The sequence below is a fragment of the Triplophysa rosa genome, linkage group LG10 (assembly GCF_024868665.1).
Source record: "Triplophysa rosa linkage group LG10, Trosa_1v2, whole genome shotgun sequence".
NCBI lineage: Eukaryota > Metazoa > Chordata > Actinopteri > Cypriniformes > Nemacheilidae > Triplophysa > Triplophysa rosa.
In genome coordinates, this window is record NC_079899.1 from 3,277,283 (window position 1) to 3,295,893 (window position 18,611).

At 39.9% G+C, this 18,611-nt stretch overlaps 1 protein-coding gene across 1 annotated transcript; it reads right to left on the minus strand.

Annotated features, from left to right (window-relative positions):
• Positions 1-2: 2 nt before the first annotated feature.
• Positions 3-18,578, minus strand: trappc12 (trafficking protein particle complex subunit 12). Its single transcript, XM_057343832.1, has 12 exons — positions 18,507-18,578; positions 16,097-17,322; positions 15,437-15,553; positions 8,232-8,345; positions 7,508-7,646; positions 7,070-7,182; positions 6,875-6,947; positions 4,518-4,591; positions 2,365-2,463; positions 1,407-1,510; positions 1,211-1,298; positions 3-890 (listed from the first exon to the last, which is right to left on the minus strand). Exons 2-12 carry the CDS (start codon positions 17,300-17,302, stop codon positions 648-650), a joined length of 2,370 nt encoding a protein of 789 aa, XP_057199815.1. The 5' UTR covers positions 17,303-17,322; positions 18,507-18,578; the 3' UTR covers positions 3-647.
• Positions 18,579-18,611: the final 33 nt, after the last annotated feature.

Here is an 18,611-nt window from a genome sequence, read left to right on the forward strand (position 1 = left end):
CCTGTGCTTCATTCATGTTTTATTTTTCTCTGGTCAATATCCCCTGATATTTACTCATTTCAGTGTGAGTCACTGTTATACTGTATATTACAGACGCATCCATGTATACAGTATGCTGCCAATATTTATTGACTTGTTTTTGGATCAATTTAAATAATAAAAAATTATAATGATAATACAGTATTTAATGAATTGATTATTGATTAAAATATTTGCACTAAATAAAATAATTGGCCAAAACGCGTATAGCACATTACACCACAGGACATAATCTTTTTTTTTCATATTTCATTTCATAACCATCCCTAATAAATTATGCCGTAAAATCTAGTTTTTTATGCATTTATTTTCAAATGTACCCTTCAAAACACAATACAACTGAAAACATCTTACAATCTTTAAAAACGATCATTTAACACATTTCAAACATATTTTAATATCTTAATTCGTGAAACATTGGAAAGGTGCTTAACCCCTTTTCTGTTTTGTGCACCTTTGGTCCTGTCTGTACAGAGTAGGATGTACGGTACATCTAGAAGCTTCAAATGTAAAAGAACATTTTTAGCCACAGCTTGTTCGTTCACGTCTGTTCATTCTTTATTACGCAACGTCCTGGGTGCTGGATTGTGGCTCGTCTCTGTGGTGTCTCATACTAGCTTGAGGCACTGGATGTTAAAGCTGTCTCCTTCTCGGCAGGCTGCGGCTTCGAGCAGAGCCTGTTTCTTTTGCGTGCTGCGCGAGGACTCCAGCTCGTACATGGTGGTGAGGTTGAAAAGCACGCTCTCGTGTAAGTACAGCGCCGGGTCTTTGTGCACCAGACCCTCCAGCTGACCCAGGGACTCCTTCAGCCTCCCCAAATACAGCAGACACACGGCAGCGTTGTTGTTTGCCTGGAGAGTAAAAACAGAACAAAGTAATAGTAAAAATAGTAACAGCACCTTTGGGTAGGGGGCGCTGTTACGCATCTTTCGAAAGAGTACGGCATATACAGATCCAAAAAAATTCTCGTTCTCAATTCGATTTTGCAATTTTCTCAGTATTTATTTGAAATGTTGTTTTGAAGCATTTCATCGCTACGCCAATAATTTATATCCACAATGCAGGATCTCCTGCAGTTAGCTCATCTCCCTGCACATACACTCAAGTTATAACTTGGGACTAAAATATGAGACAGATTGTCTGGATCACTAAAAAAAGAGCGAGTGCTTACCACTGGATTCTTGGGATCAATTTTCAAGACACTGGCAAAACACTCGTGTGCATCCGTGTAATTATTCTGACTCAGATGAACAAAGGCCCTGGTGACAACAGAACATTTCCATGTTAAAGCACATCCACATAAAACACAAACACTTGGTTAATAAACCAAGGATTTCACTACCAAAATGATTGTGAAAATGTCGTACCTGTTCATCAGGACTGAGGTGTCTTCATTAGGTGATTTTCCCTTTAATTCGCAGGCTTTTTCAACATCCAGGAAATACTTCTCGGCGGTTCTGATGTCCCCAATCTAATGTTATGAACAAACAAAATGTCAATTACAGTCCAGTGTGTATTTTTTATCAGGATCTATTGACATTAATATACATAACTATGCCTTCAGAGGTGTATAAAAAGCCTTTTATTATCTTAGAATGAGCTATTTTTATCTACATCCACCGCGGGTGTCCTTGCCATGTTGTTTTACGGACAAACTGCTCAACAGAGTGCGTTTTATAAATACGTTATCTCCTTCGGCAAAGAAGAACATTTTTTATGACATCTTAGTTCTGTGTCAGCCACCGGAGTGCTTTGAAAGGAGGTGGGAGGGGTGGAGTGAGCCGTTGGTTGCAATTCACAACCTCACCACTAGATGTCTCGAAATGTCATACACTGGACCTTTAAACAAAATTGGCTGTTTTGACTCTTTTTTTTTAATTCTGAAAGAAATTGCGGGGAGGGCAAGACTGTCCCAAAAACACACACAAGTAAACAGAGGAGCTGGATCATTTATAAATAAAAAAACACAAGAACAAATACATATCTTGATAAGCATAACTTCCTTCCTAAGAGTTCCTTGTGACAATAAATACTCATCTGTCAATGATTAGAATGTTTCTGTTCTCTTTCGATCATAAAGCATTGAAATCCTTTGAGAAACACAAACATTACTATGTTTTTTATCCAGCAAAGCAGCTCCCTTGTTCATTTATATCAAGTTATAGGGCAGTCTTGCCCTGTCCAACATGGCGACCTGATATCGCAGGCCAAAGCATCTGTATATGTCTATGATCCTGAAGACTTTGATGAGCTTGTGTAGGTGTGTTGGGTTAGTTAGTGGCAAATCTCCAGAACTGGAGTTCAATAGTCCTGAAAAGATCTCACTTGTAAGAAAATGCGTCCGATTCCGCTCAGGAGCTGGACTTTCTGCTCCGGCTCGTATTCGATAATGGACTGATACACATCCACTGCGAGTACGTAGTCCTTCATGCGATACAGAGAGAACAGGGAAATCATGTCACATTCTGTAAAACAGCACCTTTAAAGACACAGTTCATCTAAACATGAAAATGTGAAGCCTATATTCCAAGCGTTCTGATGTCATGCGACGGCTTCGTGTAAATTTCTTCCCCTTTGCTGTAGTTCTGGGAAAGTTCACCCAAAAATGAAAATTCTGTCATCATTTACTCATCCTCATGTAATTTCATACCTGTATAACAGAGAAAGATATTTGGAAGAATGTTAGCAATTTTCAGTTCTGGGACATCATTGACTACCATAGTAGGAAAAATTAGATGGTAGTCAAAGGTGCCTAAGAACTGTTTGTTTTCCTAAATTCTTCAAAATATCTCATTTTGTGTTCAAAAGAACAAAAAATATTTAAAACAAAATTCCACTGTGGTAGTGGATGATGTCCCAGAACTGAAAATTGCTAACATTCTTCAGAATATCTTTTTCTGTGTTAATCAGAACAAAGAAATTCACGCAGGTTTGAAACAACCCGAGGGTGAGTAAATGATGACAGAATTTTCATTTTCAAATCCTATTTGTATCTGTGTTCGGAATGAAATAATTATAAGAAAAACAGCGTGCTGAACGCATTACATCAGGTTTGAAACATGATGTATGATGGTCATAACTAATGGAGACTTGACTTAAAGGTGCAGTGAACTGGCCGTTTTTATTGTTTTATACTATTGTCTGATGTCTACTTATGACGTCCGCGTGGTTTTTACATTCGAAAACATCAAAATCAATAAGTAATCCTCTGTGGAGGCGGTGTTCAACCTGTCATAGATAGGTGCATTCCAGGACCTGGCGTTCGCTGAGCCTGGTGTCAATAACAGATGCAATTTCAGTAACAAGGGCGTCTTCAGTTCTGACACTTACAGGATGTTCGTGTGAATACGATTCCCTCTTATATAACAAAAGCTCGGGTTAAAATTGTGGTCCTAGTTCACTGCACCTTTAAGGCTCATACGCCTTCAAAAGACTATGGACAAGATATCTGAAGAAAATAATAGATATGTCATATTTTTAACAGCATAAATATTAATAAATGTACAAAGAATTGTCATTTTTAAGCAAACTTTATTTTTTATTATAGCTTTTGCCACACATTTTTTTTTGTTGCTCAGTTTGTTTTTGTTTTTAAACATCCTTAAAAAGACATTAATTTACTTAATAAGTAAATCGATACATATATTGATTTTATATCTTGCTTTTAGATTATTTAATAGAGTCATTGAAATAAGAAAGCTGTTTGCCAATGAGCTAAATCAAAAGGACAAACAAGATTACTTTTCTTACCACACTGACAAACAGCTTTTTCATATTTTAAGCATGAAACTAAATGGTGCTAGATATATATATTTGAAGAGTTTGGTTCCAAAACGAGATAACTCTGTTGTTAAATGTTTCCAAAAATCATGTTTTTTATTATGTTATCATGTTTTTATTGTTTGTTATGGCTTAAATCAAAACAAACCAACTGCAGTTTGATTGATATGAATTGGAATGCACAATAAAAAACATGATTTTTTGATCTCATTTTGGAACCAAACTCTTCATATACAGTATATATATATACATATCCTGTTTGCAGTGAATCTACTGTAGATATATTTAAAACACATTTTCAAGTAAAGGTACAACCCAGCAACTGTTATTCATTTGAATGTTTCTGTGGTTTCTTTGTTTTGTCTGGATAATCATCTGTATGTTTGTCTTTCAGTCTTTAGCCAGCAGGTGGCACTGTGTATCATTATAACGGCACACAACAAGATTTCATTTCTGCCATCCACTACAATCCAACCAAATACTCTATGTACCTTATAACCTTATATAACCTTAATCATCTATTTATAGGCAGTTAATCCAACACAATCCTATACTCCTATGCTTGAAGGCTACGCTTTAACAAGTCATCACCCTAGAAGCAAATCATCAGGAGAATGTAAACATGCACATGTAATTCTTGTCAGATATTCATGTGTAACTGAGTATAAGTGGTAGTTTTCTGTATGACGTCCACATACCTTCATCATCAGCAGACAGTTTGCCATGGAGTACATCACCCGACTCAGACGTGACCTCCACAGCTGGATGGAGGCTGGCAGAGAGAGAGAGAGAGAGAGACAGAAAGAGAGCGAGACAATGAGTAAATGGAATAGAATTGGAAATTGCAGTGTTTTCTGTCTCTTCACCGCTTCCAACCCCTCAATTATTTGTCTTATAGCACTGAAGACAGTACAATCACATTCCTTGTTGCCCTTTGGCTCACTGTAGACTCGCTCTGATCTCGCGTCTGTTTGCGCAGTAACACACTTCAGCTAATGTCTGACTAGCAATGGTGTGTGAAGACAGAGCAGATTGAACATGTCATTGCATTTCCTCGTCCTCCTCTACTCTGACACATCAATGATGCCGCGATCACGTTCCTCGTCTCCTACCATCTAAAATTCTCTCTGACCCTCATAAGTGCCCTGCATAGGCTGCAATTGTAACTTTAGCTTGCTCCACAACACGTGAAGAAGTCGATCTAGCATGTAGAACTCTGATGGATAACTCAAACCAAGATCACTTGCTGCAATCTAAGAGCATCACAAGAAAACCGGCTACAGAAATGTTAGCCCCAAATCATAGGTGACCTCTCGTGATGTTAAAGACAGCATCATATCGAGTCAAATATTTCTGCTCTTTTTTTCCATAAGAGAAAGACATTTTAAACATAGATCTGATAAAAGGGAATTTTGATGAAAGTTATTTCATCACCACTTTCGCTGCAGTGCATTCTGGGAGTAAAGCTAACCCACACAACTGCAAATTTCTGTGTTTGAATGCTTAAAAAGTCATGAAGTGTGAAGCTTTGAAGTCCTGGAATCTTTCGTAGGCCTTACAAAAAGACAACGTGAAAGTTGAATAGATCTGCTGAAAATGGCACCTATAGAAATTGGAGTTATATGCATTTCATTAAATGTAAGGAATTAACGTTCGCTTTATGGACCTGGGTTATTACCCCGAAAGTTCACAGAATGTTATTACCTGTTCGGTTTTAAATGGAATTTTAATCATGTAGATTCAACTTCATGTCTTTCCAAAATCTACTTCCTGAGAGGTGTTACCAATCCAAATGTACTCTCATGAAGGCACCGAGTGTCTGAATTCACTCATTTTCACTCGGTGCCTTAAAGGGATAGTTCACCTAAAAATGAAAAATCTGTCATTATTTACTCACCCTCAGGTTGTTTCAAACCTGTATACATTTATTTGTTCAAATGAACACAGAGAAAGATATTTGCAATTTTCAGTTCTGGGACATCATCCACTACCATAGTAGGATTTTTTTTGGTCTGTTGATCACATAATGAGATCTTTTGAAGAATTTAGGAAAACAAAGAGTTCTTGGGCACCTTTGACTACCATTTAATTGTTCCTACTATGGTAGTCAATGATGTCCCGGAACTGAAAATTACTAACATTCTTCCAAATATCTTTCTTTGTGTTCATCGGAAAAAAAGTAATGTATACAGGTATAAAATTCCATGAGTGTGAGTAAATGACAGAATTTTCATTTTTGGATGAACTATCCCTTTAAGTGTTATTTTTTAATAATTTGTTAACATTAGTAAATGCTTTTGCTAACATGAACTAAGAATAAACATATTTTTTAAGCATTTATTAATCTTTTTTCATGTGAGTTAATACTAATAATACCCATGTTTATGTTAACTTAAGATTGAAAAAAATATATTAATAAATGCTGAAATTAACGTGACTTTGGTTTACAATATTAAATGCTGTACACGGATTGTTTATTGTTTGTTACATATAAGCTAATGCATGTTAACAAATACAATCATATTGTAACGTTTTAAAATCAATAGCGTCAAAATAAATCAAAACTATGTTATATTGGATTTTTTTAGTGTAGTCAGAAGAATATGTGTAGGATTTGCACAAATGTTCATTTCTTAAAGTGATAGTTCACCCAAAAATGACAATTCTGTCATCATTTACTCATCCTCTTGACTTTCTTCCGCAGAACACAAAAAAAGATATTTTGAAGAAAGTTGGTAACCGAACAGCACTGGACCCCATTCACTGTTATTGTATGAACACAAAACCAATGCAAGTGAATGGGGGCCAGTTAACCACATTCTTCAAAATATCTTCTTTTGCGTTCTGCGTAAGAAAGAAAGTCATACAGGTTTGAAATGACAAGAGGGTGAGTAAAAGATGACAGAATTTTCCTGTTTGGGTGAACTATCACTTTAAACTGGTAGTTTATGTACATGTAATTACATTATATAGGCTATGTACAGTATTTTATACTGTACATGTACAGTAGGTGTGCTCTGAAAGACTGTCAAAAGTTCATTTGTGCGTGCTGTACCTTCTCTATTTTCCTGAGTGAGGTTGACCATACTCCTGTCCTCAGCGAAACCCTCCTGCAGGTTACTCAGGATCTGTGACAGGACCACAAAACAAGTTTTATAACACTAATCACAGCTGCGCTAATGACATTTCAGAGCGCTGCAGAGAAGCTACAGCCGGCGGGGTGGAAAGTTCACGGCTCGGTCGCATTCACCTTCTGACAGACGCTCTTGATTCCGTGCAGGCGGTCCAGAGTCTCCTGTGGCTTCTGCAGGTACTGAGGAAGCTCGGCGTGCAGAACGCGCATGGAGAACGGCACCATCGATCCTACAACATCCAAGTTAAACAGAAATGACGCTAACATATAGAACTGTTTATTTCCATCACTTCTTTCTTTCTGTTCAAACTACACAGACTCCATGGCTTCAAGCTCGGCGTTGATCAGGTGGTCCTTTGATTTAATCACGGTTCCTGAGACCCGGTCAAGGTCAGTGTGCGTGTCTGAAGCTCTTTAGATGTCACCAGACAGGAACTCCCATCAAAAATCTTAGGTTTTAATACATTTTAATACAACTCACATTGAATCGTGTTTCATCATAAAATGCACAAATCTAAATAGGTATCAACATCTTGATCATTTCAAAACGTTCACCTCTTCGTCCTGGGTATACGGTGGGGTAATACTCATAGTAGAGGTTCGGATGTTCCAGATTCCCGAAGGGCTCGATCTCCAGTTCAGCGTTCTGGAAAAGGTTCAGCTTAACCAAAAGAGCGAGACGTACAAACCACAGCTGCAGACAGAAAAAGAAAAAACAACATGTGCATTAAGTTTAGTGTTTAAACGCTGTTTGATCACAAAGTGTCAAAACAGAGAAGCGTCTTCGCAGCAGAATGCGGCGAGCCACACGGGGTTGGCACATGAAAGCAAGCAGATGCTTTGATACGGCTGACTCCAGAGCCGCTGGGATGTCGATGGGTTGCTATGGACCGAGAGCTTCAACACTGACGGCTGTGTACTGCTGCAGGACGCTTCACATGTGCCAACTTAACCCAGTCGACATTCCCATGTTTAAGCATCAAGCGTAGTAACACGGTAATGATTTTAACTTTGTGAGAGCAATGATGCACTTTGTTTTGTAACTAAAGTCACAGTACATCGTGGCCTTTTGCACTTTGTTAATTTCATTATGAATGCATAGAATTTTAATTGATTGCATTTAACACCCGTAGTGTCAAATATATTACAGGGTGACCTCAAGCTTACTCTACTGTTGCATAATGACAAAGCTGTAGCCAAATATGCTCTGTTTTACAAAAACAAAATGCCAATCATCCCCTCTCCTTTAAAACTACAATACAGTTGGTGTTTTGCTGACCTGTAAAGAGTCTGTGGTGTGATTGCTGGGCTGTCCGCTCTTGCCGTATCCCTGGCCGTGAGCCGTCAGCAGTCTGCCCGTCAGGTCCACGGCCGCCCTCCAATTCTTAGTGCTCTGATGAGAGAAGATGAACGTGTTAAACAAACATCTCGTGATGGAAACCCCCACCTGTGCATTTACATTTACATTTAGTCATTTAGCAGACGCTTTTATCCAAAGCGACTTACAAGTTGGGTAAACAATGGAAGCAATTGGAACAACATTAGGAAAACAAAAAGCATAAGTGCAATAAAACATGTCTCACAAAGCCTACTACAGTGTACAGAAGTTTTTTATATATATATATATATATATATATATAGATAGATAGAGTAGAAAAGATATTGAAGTCAGAAATGATCGGTCAGGTGCTGACGGAAGAGATGTGTTTTCAGCCGATTCTTAAAGATGGCCACAGAATCTGCTGATCTTGTAGCAGCAGGCAGATCATTCCACAAATGTGGAACCGATCCAGAGAAGGTTCGTGAGAGCGATTTTTTACCTTTTTGGGATGGCACCACAAGATGTCTTTCGTTTGCAGAGCATAAGGATCTGGCGGGTACATAAGTCTGCATTGGTGAATGAAGATAAGGGGGTGCCGAACCAGTGGTGGTCTTGTAGGCTAGAAGCAGAGTCTTGAATTTGATGCGAGCGACTATAGGGAGCCAATGTAACTTAATGAAGAGAGGGGTGACGTGTGCTGTCTTCGGTGTATTGAAGACCACTCTTGTCACTGCATTCTAGATCATCTGTAGAGGTTTGGTTGTGCAAGTAGGAAGTCCCGCCAGTAGCGCATTGCAGTAGTCCAGTCTGGACAGAACAAGAGCCTGGACTAGGACCTGCGTAGCATGCTCGAATAGGAAAGGTCTAATTTTCCTAATATTGTAGAGGATGAATCTACAGGACCGAGTGGTGCTGGCAAACTGATCTGTGAAGTTTAGCTGATCATCGATCACCACTCCCAGGTTTCTGGCCGTTCTGGAAGATGTGATGGTTGATGAGCCCAGTTGAATGGAGAAGTTGTGATGGATCTTAGGGTCGGATGGGATTACAAGCAGTTCTGTTTTAGCAAGGTTCAACTGCAGGTGATGGTCCTTCATCCAGAGCGAAATGTCGAATGCGTGCAGAAACAGTCGGATCGTCAGGCTGCAAAGACAGGTGGAGTTGTGTATCATCCGCATAGCAGTGATAGGAAAAGCCATGTTTCCGAATGACAGAGCCAAGGGATGTCATGTATACAGAAAAGAGCAACGGCCCAAGCACTGAGCCCTGAGGCACCCCTGTATCGAGATGTTGGGACTCAGAGACCTCACCTCTCCAGGATACTCTAAATGACCTACCTGAGAGGTAAGACCTGAACCATTGCAGCACCATTCCGGAGACGCCCATAGCCTTGAGGGTCGACAGGAGGATGTGGTGGTTAACGGTGTCAAAGGCGGCAGATAGATCCAGTAGGATCTGTAATGATGTCATATATCACTGGTGTTTATTACTTCACATTTACTGTAACAATGTTATTTCACGTTGTCTCATACGTGTGTTTATTAGTATCTCCGTCACTGGTGTCCATCTGTCTCATATATGAACCCTTCTCAGTCTCGCTTCTCTATTTCAGTCCCTCGTTCAGCTGGCTCGCTCTTTCCCCCGAGCTCTCTCTTCCATCCGAGACCCCGGAGACTTTAAATCTTCATTAGAGCAGGAAATGAAGCCGAAAACCACTGGCGGGGAAATGCGCGCGAGCGCTATCCGCCAGTGAGATCAGACATAACACAAGTCAATGGCAGGGGAAATGAGGCTCTTTCTGATCTACTGCCCATTCGGGGACTCCACAAACGTCCCCACAAAACAGATCAGGGATTCCTGTTTGCACTCTTTAAGGACATGCCAATACAAACCTACGATGCAGAAAACACAGTTGAAGCCAGAGTTCTCATAATAGAGATATTTCTGCGATCATTTCTTCATTCTCACAATGTATGAAATCTTTTTTCTGCGGAAGGCAGGAGTGATATTGTTAAAGGAATAGTTCACCCAAAAATGAAAATTCTCTTAAAGGGGTCATATGGCGCAAATACGTGTTTTTCTGTGTCTTTGGTGTGTTATAAGTTGCCCATGCATGTATTAGACATGTAAAATTGCAAAAAGTGTCGGAACGAAAGATGTATTCTAAATAAAAGTGAATGCTCACCAAGACCTGCCTGAAACACCTCGTCTAACCACACCCCCACAAATCTACGTCAGTTCGTGGTATGATATGACTAAGACCGCCCAAATGTATACGCAAGTAAGGTGGGCGTACCTGTGTCAGTACAATTGAAGAGGAACCTGATGTTCCAAATATGGTAAGAGGCGTTACATTTCCGTCACAAGCTTGCAGTATTCGACCAATCACTACACACTGGTTAACTGGCCAATCATAGCACACCTCGCTTTTCAGAGCGACGAGCTTTGTAAATAAATTTACACGTTTCAGAGAGGCGGGGCAAAGAGGAGATACAAACATGCACGGTATGTGTAAAATACAGCATTTTTTAACCTTAAATAGTGTATACACATTACACTACATCTAAAACAAACGATAATATTCGTTTTAGCTGTGTCATATGACCCCTTTAAAATAAACTCATCCCCATGGCCGCGATATTCTAATACTGCTAATAATAATATTTCAGAGACTGTTGTGTAGTCTGTCAACCATCCTTCGTTCGTGGAGTCACTGGAACTTTAAATGCTTTCACGTATGTGCTAAACTGTTTACTATGTTTATTTGAGATCAGTCTCCACAGAAAGGCCATCTGTATTCTGAGCACTCTGAATCAAAGTGACCTTTGTGAAAGCATTTATGGAAACTCATCTGCAATCAGACTGATGCTGTATGTGGTGAAGGTGATGCTCTACAGTCAAACACCACTCAAACGACACAACTCAAGCCCAAACAAACCAGACAAAGCAATGTCAATAGAATTATACCTCCATTATACTGTATAATATTTATACAGTGCTATGCAATAAGATTTGGACAGAGACAATGTTTATATCAGTTCTCAACACAATGGATTTCAAATGAAACAATTAGAAAAGAAGACGAAGATTCAGTGGCCAGTGTACAAAAACAGAGGTCATTGCATACACATTACTCATAATAAAGAACAATAAACGTGTCTCTTTGTACAAATACAAATGCAGGACTTTGTCAAAAATGAAGGCATCTAGCTGATGAAGCTAAGACTGCACCAAAGCTTCATGGCCCGAGAATACCTGTGAGGAACACCTACAAGACTTCAGCAGAAGGACAAAACTACACCACCAGCACAACCTTAAACCACCATCCACAGAGCCTGAGGAGCTGAGAAGTGATGCATCCCTGATGGGCGAAGATTATTCAAACTTGACATCTAAAATGAATAAATTCTTCTACAAAAACCCCCACCCTGAAGCATCATTTAATTCATTAACTGAAGTCAATGAAACACAGACAGAAGTGGGAGTTTACCACAACATGAAATGTCTATCATTTTGCTGTCTCAAACCAGAACAATGTTCTTCCTTTCATGTAGGCATGTGTCGGCCCCAAAAATGTCCATATTATGATAATCGCATGAATTTTATCACGGTATACAGCAGTAAAGCCGCGGTCACACTTGACTTTTCGCTCCATTGACTTCCATTCATACGCATGCGACAGACCGGAAACGCAAGCCCGTCCGAAGATATTTCGCATTTCAAGTGAACTCTGACCTGCGAATTCGCATCAATTGAGTGCGTGAGACCAATAGAAGATCAAAGAGTCACAGCGTGACCTCTCAGTACAGAAATGTAAAAGATGGAAGAATCCCTTTCACTCGTTTTCGCAGCACCATCCGAATGAATTTCGCATGCTCAAAGTCTAATCTGACTCTGACACCCCTTTTTTGAGGGTGGAGCTTAAAAGTGGACAAGCATAAAGCTTGCCCACACCAGGACGATAACCGTGCATGCTTATCGCGGACGTTTAACATCACGACGTGGTGGCGCTCAAGCACAAAACAGTCTTGCCGAGCACACATTGATTCCAACGACGAAGAGGAAGTAAACGAAAGATGCATCGAGAGCAAGATGAATTCTTCTTCTGTGTGACAAGCAAGTGTCAGAAGCATAAAGTTGCGCAGCGCCACCTTGTGTACCAGGGTATTTCTGTTTTTCATAAAGCGCCATCTATGTCAGGGAATGAATTTGCACGTTCACTCGGCTTATCGCTTGGGTATGAATGGCAAAAAACGTATTGAAAAACGTTGTCAAAAAGCGCGCGCGATTATCGTCCCGGTGTGGACAAGCTTTTATTGTGGTATTTGGTTCAATTTTTTAAGTTATTCTTAATTATGTTTTCCACAAACTGATATTAAAAATGGAAAATTAAATAAAGTATGTACAGAAACTAAAACTTTAAAACTATTTCACAAATAAATTGTGATTTATATGTAATTAAATAATGATTTATAGATTACTAACTATGTATTTAAAAAAAACGTAGGTAAACAATTATGATAATATGTTATCTAGAATTATTCACCATATTCTGAATCAAGATAACAATATTTTGCAAATTAACTATTACAACTAACACAGACTACATGCAACACAAAGAGACTACAGTCACTTTAAAAAACTGTCAATAAAATAAATAAAACATAAATACATTAAAATACTGATTTATTAATTGTTTCATGCCATGGAGAAACAGAAATCATGAAGGTTATGCAATAACATGAAGGTCAGAAAATAATGATATTATTTTTGCATGATCTCTCCATAACTACTTACCACATTGGGGTTTCCAGGTAACACACATTGCTAACAGATCAAATGCTTTTTTACACATATAACGAGCCAATGCACATGGTTAGGGGTGTGACATCTGCACCTACTGCACTTAATGATATTTTGGAAGCACATTTGGGTCTCTCATTTCAATATTTATATATGGTTCTTATTGCCTCACTGCATACAGAGTTTAATCTGTGTCTGTAGCCTCTCTTGTACACACAGCTGTGCCGTGAGGTTCAGGATCTGTGAGATTAGAGCTCATGCTTTCACGAGCAGCGCCTTCATTCTTAATGCACACACACTCCAACTCTCACACACACACACACACACACACATACACTTGTGTGTGTATCCTTGTCTTTTATTGAAGGACGTGAGCACAGCAGGAAAGGCTGTATATCACAGAGCTGTCTGTGTGAATCTGACGTTTGTACTCAGAGGGAGAGCAGTCAGCCGGTCATTTTGAACCCCTGAGGTTACAGCTGGCACAGAGTCAGAGTCATAAAGATAAACTACCACCTCCTTACCAGCATAAAACATCAACTGTTCTTCTGCAATTACAGTAATAGAATTAGATCCTCTAGTCCTCATACAATTTAAGTTTTCCATTAAAGTCTACCTTCACTATACGCATGCATGACTTAATCGTGGTTTTTTTTTTTGGTCGAGGTTTTTATTTTAGCTGTTATTAATTATGAACATATTGAATACTAACATTAAAAACATAAGTTTTGACAATGCACAAAAGACAACAAAATGATTTATTTTGTATTAATAACATGTATGTATTTATAATAAATGTATCTGCAGAAAAACATATTATAGCCTTTCTTACAATACCACTTGGTGATGTCATTTTGTTTTACTCTCTATTATCTAACATATGTTACCCTGGACCACAAAACCAGTTGTAACAAGCAGAGCGGGACGAGGGCCGTGAGGCCGGTGACACGAGTGATAATGAGCGTCAGCTGCGTGTTACACCGGTCTCGCATCAATGTAACAATTTCCAAGTAAAGGGGAAGGAGGCAGGAACCGGCAAACGTTGAAACCAACTTTTAATAAAACAAACAAACAACAAAACGAAAGCAAAGGGCCGACAGCTCCCTCACGGTCGACTGCCGGCCACACAAACAAAATAAAACATAACATAAGTCCAGGCCTGGTTCTCTCTCGTCCTTCACTGCTGTCGCTCCTCCTTTTATGCTTCCGGCGCTCCTCCGTGAGAGATGCGAGACCGGTGCAACGCGCAGCTGACGCTTATTATCACACGCTGTTCCCTCACGGCCCTCGTCCCGCTCTGCTTGTCACACCAGTCATAAGTAGCACGGGTATATTTGTAGCAATAGCCAAAAATACATTGTATGGGTCAAAATTATCGATTTTTCTTTCATGCCAAAAATCTCATTAGGATATTAAGTAAAGATCATGTGCCATGACGATCTTTTGTAAATTTCCTATCGTAAATATATTAAAACTTTGTTTTTGTGAGTAGATGCAGCAAAATCCCTACATAAATGGCCGGAAACACACCAACAAACTCTGCTTGCTGCTGCCGGCTCTTTGGGAATTACCCACTCAAGTTTGGTATCTATGTAAAGCTTAGAATTTCTGCTTTCGGGTTCATCTACCCTCCACAACGTCATGACAGCGCTGAGCCCATAGAGAGCATTATTTCTTCTTAGCAACGGCCTGCTACAGAGCCTCTGTTAGGGCTGGGACGATATATCGTGAAATTCTTATGCTTAGTTTCTCAATGAATAGCGGTTAAATGCCGCCACATCTGAAAGCCAGAGGGCGCTCTCTTGCAGAAACTCCGAATATGGGACATAAAAGAAGTACCATTTACACACATGTGCATCCCAATTCGCATACTATCCATCCTAAATAGTATTTGAAAATGAATTGGTATTATGTGTATATATGTATGCAAACACAGGTGAACAAGACTTCTAACCAGTGACCACTGAACAAACAAGACGAATGAAGCAGTGAACCTATTGAAGTGAAAACAACCACCCCCAACCGAAACAACCTACAAGACCTGACGGAGAACAACCTGCAGGAATCAAGAAAAGAAACAAAAGCCCCACGACCAAAAAATACAAAGCACGATATACAACACAGCATGAAATAACAAGACTGGGAACACAGGCTTATTACAACAGGCTTATTTTGCCTCAACTATACAACACACAGCTCCTGGGAATGCTGTCAAACTATAATACAGACAAGATCACCACATGGTAACATAAACATCCTAGAGATCAAAGGCACACGGTCTGTCTGCATCGACATGAGAACAACATGAGAAGAACATGAGAAGAATTTCATTGGTGGATAAAAGAGTAACTGTGACTTACTATTAGTTGCTTGAGACCCAGAAAGTTCTGCTCGACTGAGTTGGCTGAGAGCACCTGTCTCTTCATAGCTGCCTGCTCACCCAGAAAGCGCTGCATCAGATCCTTCACGGCATCACCCTGTAGTGAAGAAAATCTGTGTGAATATTTTTGAGACTTATTTGGCTCCATATCTTTTCAATATATATTTGCAGTCCAGATGTGAATATCTGCTAAAACTTGTTGACAGCTTTTGGAAATACACCAGATGGCCTCAAACCTAACAGACATTAAATAAAAGCAACAATTTTGAAAGTTGCAGAGTTATTTTAGTTTCATTTAGTTTTATTAATATTAATTTTCGTATTTATGTTAATTTTAGTTACATTTTTAGCAATTGTGCTATATGCTTTTGTCCTTTTATTATTTATTTGTTTGTTTCTTATGTTGCTATATAAGATCATTTTGTTTATTATTATAAGTTTTAGGCTTTAAACCAATATTTTTTTTGTTTAATTTAAGTTTGTCCAATCATTTTTAGGCCTATTTTTTATTTATTTCAATGAACAGAAACGTTCTCAAAGTTTTAATTTGAGTAAACTAAAATAACCTTGGATAGCTGAATGAAAGTATTTTTTAACTTCATTAATATTCTCTAAATGTCATTTGCAAAACTGGACCGACCTGCAGGTTGTCAAACTTGAGTCCAGGCATGGACAGATGCTCTCTGTCTAACTGGACGGGATTGACCTGGTGCGTGGCCACCGATATCAACACTCTCCTCGTCTCCTCTGAGGGAAGCCATGCGTCGTAGCGCTTATCCACCTCACTGGTGCTCAGAGCGCTGGCGAATGGGTCGTCTCCACCCGAGAACACAGCCTGGAGCTTGCTCATAGATGCCCCAGGCTCCACTGAACTAGCCTGAGGTTTTGAAACACCGCCCTGAGGAGCCGGGCTAAAGTACGTGCTGGCGGGTACAGCCTCCTGCGGCCCTGGGGTGGGCACGCTGCCAGGGCCAGACAAAAGCTGGGGCTCTGGAGGGACTGTCGCCTTAGGCGACTCCGCATTCGGGTTACTGATGGATATGAAGGAGGTGGAGGTTGTAAAAGAATCGAAGAAGTCCGAGGCTGGGTTGCCCGCTCCGTTATCTGTAAAGAACTTACTGAGGCTGGGGCTCGGCTGGCACACCTGCGGGACGAGTCTGTTGGGGGTTTCTGTGTTGCTGATGGTGAAGCTTGGAGACTTCACTAGGATGGGCTGGAAGCCATCAGGTATCAGGGCTTGAGCTTTGGGCTGCACACCCTGGCTGAAGATGGTACACACTGGAACTAGCTCATCTTTGGGGGTTGTACCCGTATCCTGAGCATTGGGACCCTCAGGGCTGGGAGTGTCAAAGGCCGCCTGGGCAACGGTTTCTATTTTGTCACCTGTTTTAGCAAGCTCCTCTTCAAATAAAGACGCAGAAGCCTCCTCAGGTTCCGCAGCATTGACAGAGGAGGCAGTGTTGGTGTCATCCTCCTCTTTTCCTGCGTCTCTTTTAAGTCCTTTGGACTCCAGTGCCTCATCATCCTCATTCTGTCCCAACAGCGTGTCAATGGGAACAACATCCTCATCCTCACTGTTGGGGGAATCCGAAATCATCACGCTCTCCATCATCTGGTCGTTTAGCTTGTCTATTATGCTCTCAGAGTTAACGCTGTCATCCTGCAGTGAAGTGAACGCTTCAGCGTACAGGTCGATGCTCTCTTCTTGGAAGGGAACTTCTGGAGCGGTAGACGGGCCTAAAAGATCTATTTGGGGCGGGTCGGAGGCCTCGAGACCGTCAGGGTCACCCGCTCCATCTATATCAAGAGTAACAGGTCTCTGTGCCGGGGCGTCACTGTTGTCCATGACACCAGCCTTACTGTTCCCTATGATTCAAGTCGAACAGAACAGAAGTCAGCGGATCAACGAATAGATAAATGGACAGACAGGCAGGTTGACTGATAAGATAAAAAGTCTTAAGTTAGACTTAAGTGAGACTGATACAAAGACTGGTAGGTAGGTAGATAGAGTAGGTGGGTAGATAGTGATGATGCAAAGATCAAGAATGCATTGCATAACATTACTGATCAAACAAATCAACAAGAAGCTGTACAGCTCATGATTAAATGATCCCTCATCTGTAAGTCGCTTTGGATAAAAGCGTCTGCTAAATGACAAAGGCCCGGTTTCATAGACACAGCTTAGCTTAGGCCAGGACTATGCCTTAGTTGAATTTAGATATTTATGTCGCTTTTATAAAAATGCCTTAGAAGAAAACATTACCGGTGTGCATCTCGAAACAAAACAATGGCAAAGATATATTTTAAGACCATTCTGGGCAAGTTATATTCAGTCCATTTTAGTCTGGGACTAGCCTTAAGCCTCGTCTGTAAGCTTATTATTAATCAATGTATCAACAATTATTTTTCTAAGTACAATGGAACCGTGAGCGTGTACACATTGGAGGAATAATAATGACCCTCCATCACCTAACAATCATGTTAATAAACTACAAAACTTAAAGTTTTGTGCATTAAAACATACCTATTCATATTACATATTATTCCTACTATTTCATATTTTGCCATAATTGATTATGCACACTTAAATTTAGATAAGCGAGATTGTGAAGCCTTTCATTTACTACATTACTTACATGACTAAGATTCAATTAATTACTTTCATGATGACGAGAATTATGAAAAATTTAAATACATGTAAAATACAACAATAAAGCCATTCTACTGGTCTGGCAAAAACTCACAGGTCAGTGATGGCCATTTACATACAAATAAGTACCCTTACGAAAATAAACCATGGGTTTACTAAAGTAATAGTCTAACTATGGTATTTGAAGAACCATTGTAACTACAAATGTATTATGGTGTCACTACAGGCTTAACCATTATATTTGTAGCAAAACTATGATGATACAAATGGCAATCAATATAAGAATAAAAACACGAGTTCTACCCTTTACCGAATTCACAGTTCAGACCCTGTCAATGTTTCGCAACACGCATGTACAGAGCAAATATAATGTTAAGTAAGAATAACATATCAGTTTTACCTTTGGTGAAATAAAAGCTGAGATGACAGCGGTGTAAACACGCGCATGCGCACTGACGTCAACTAGAAGCCCTACGGTAGCCGAGCGGTGTCAAACATCCTCGCT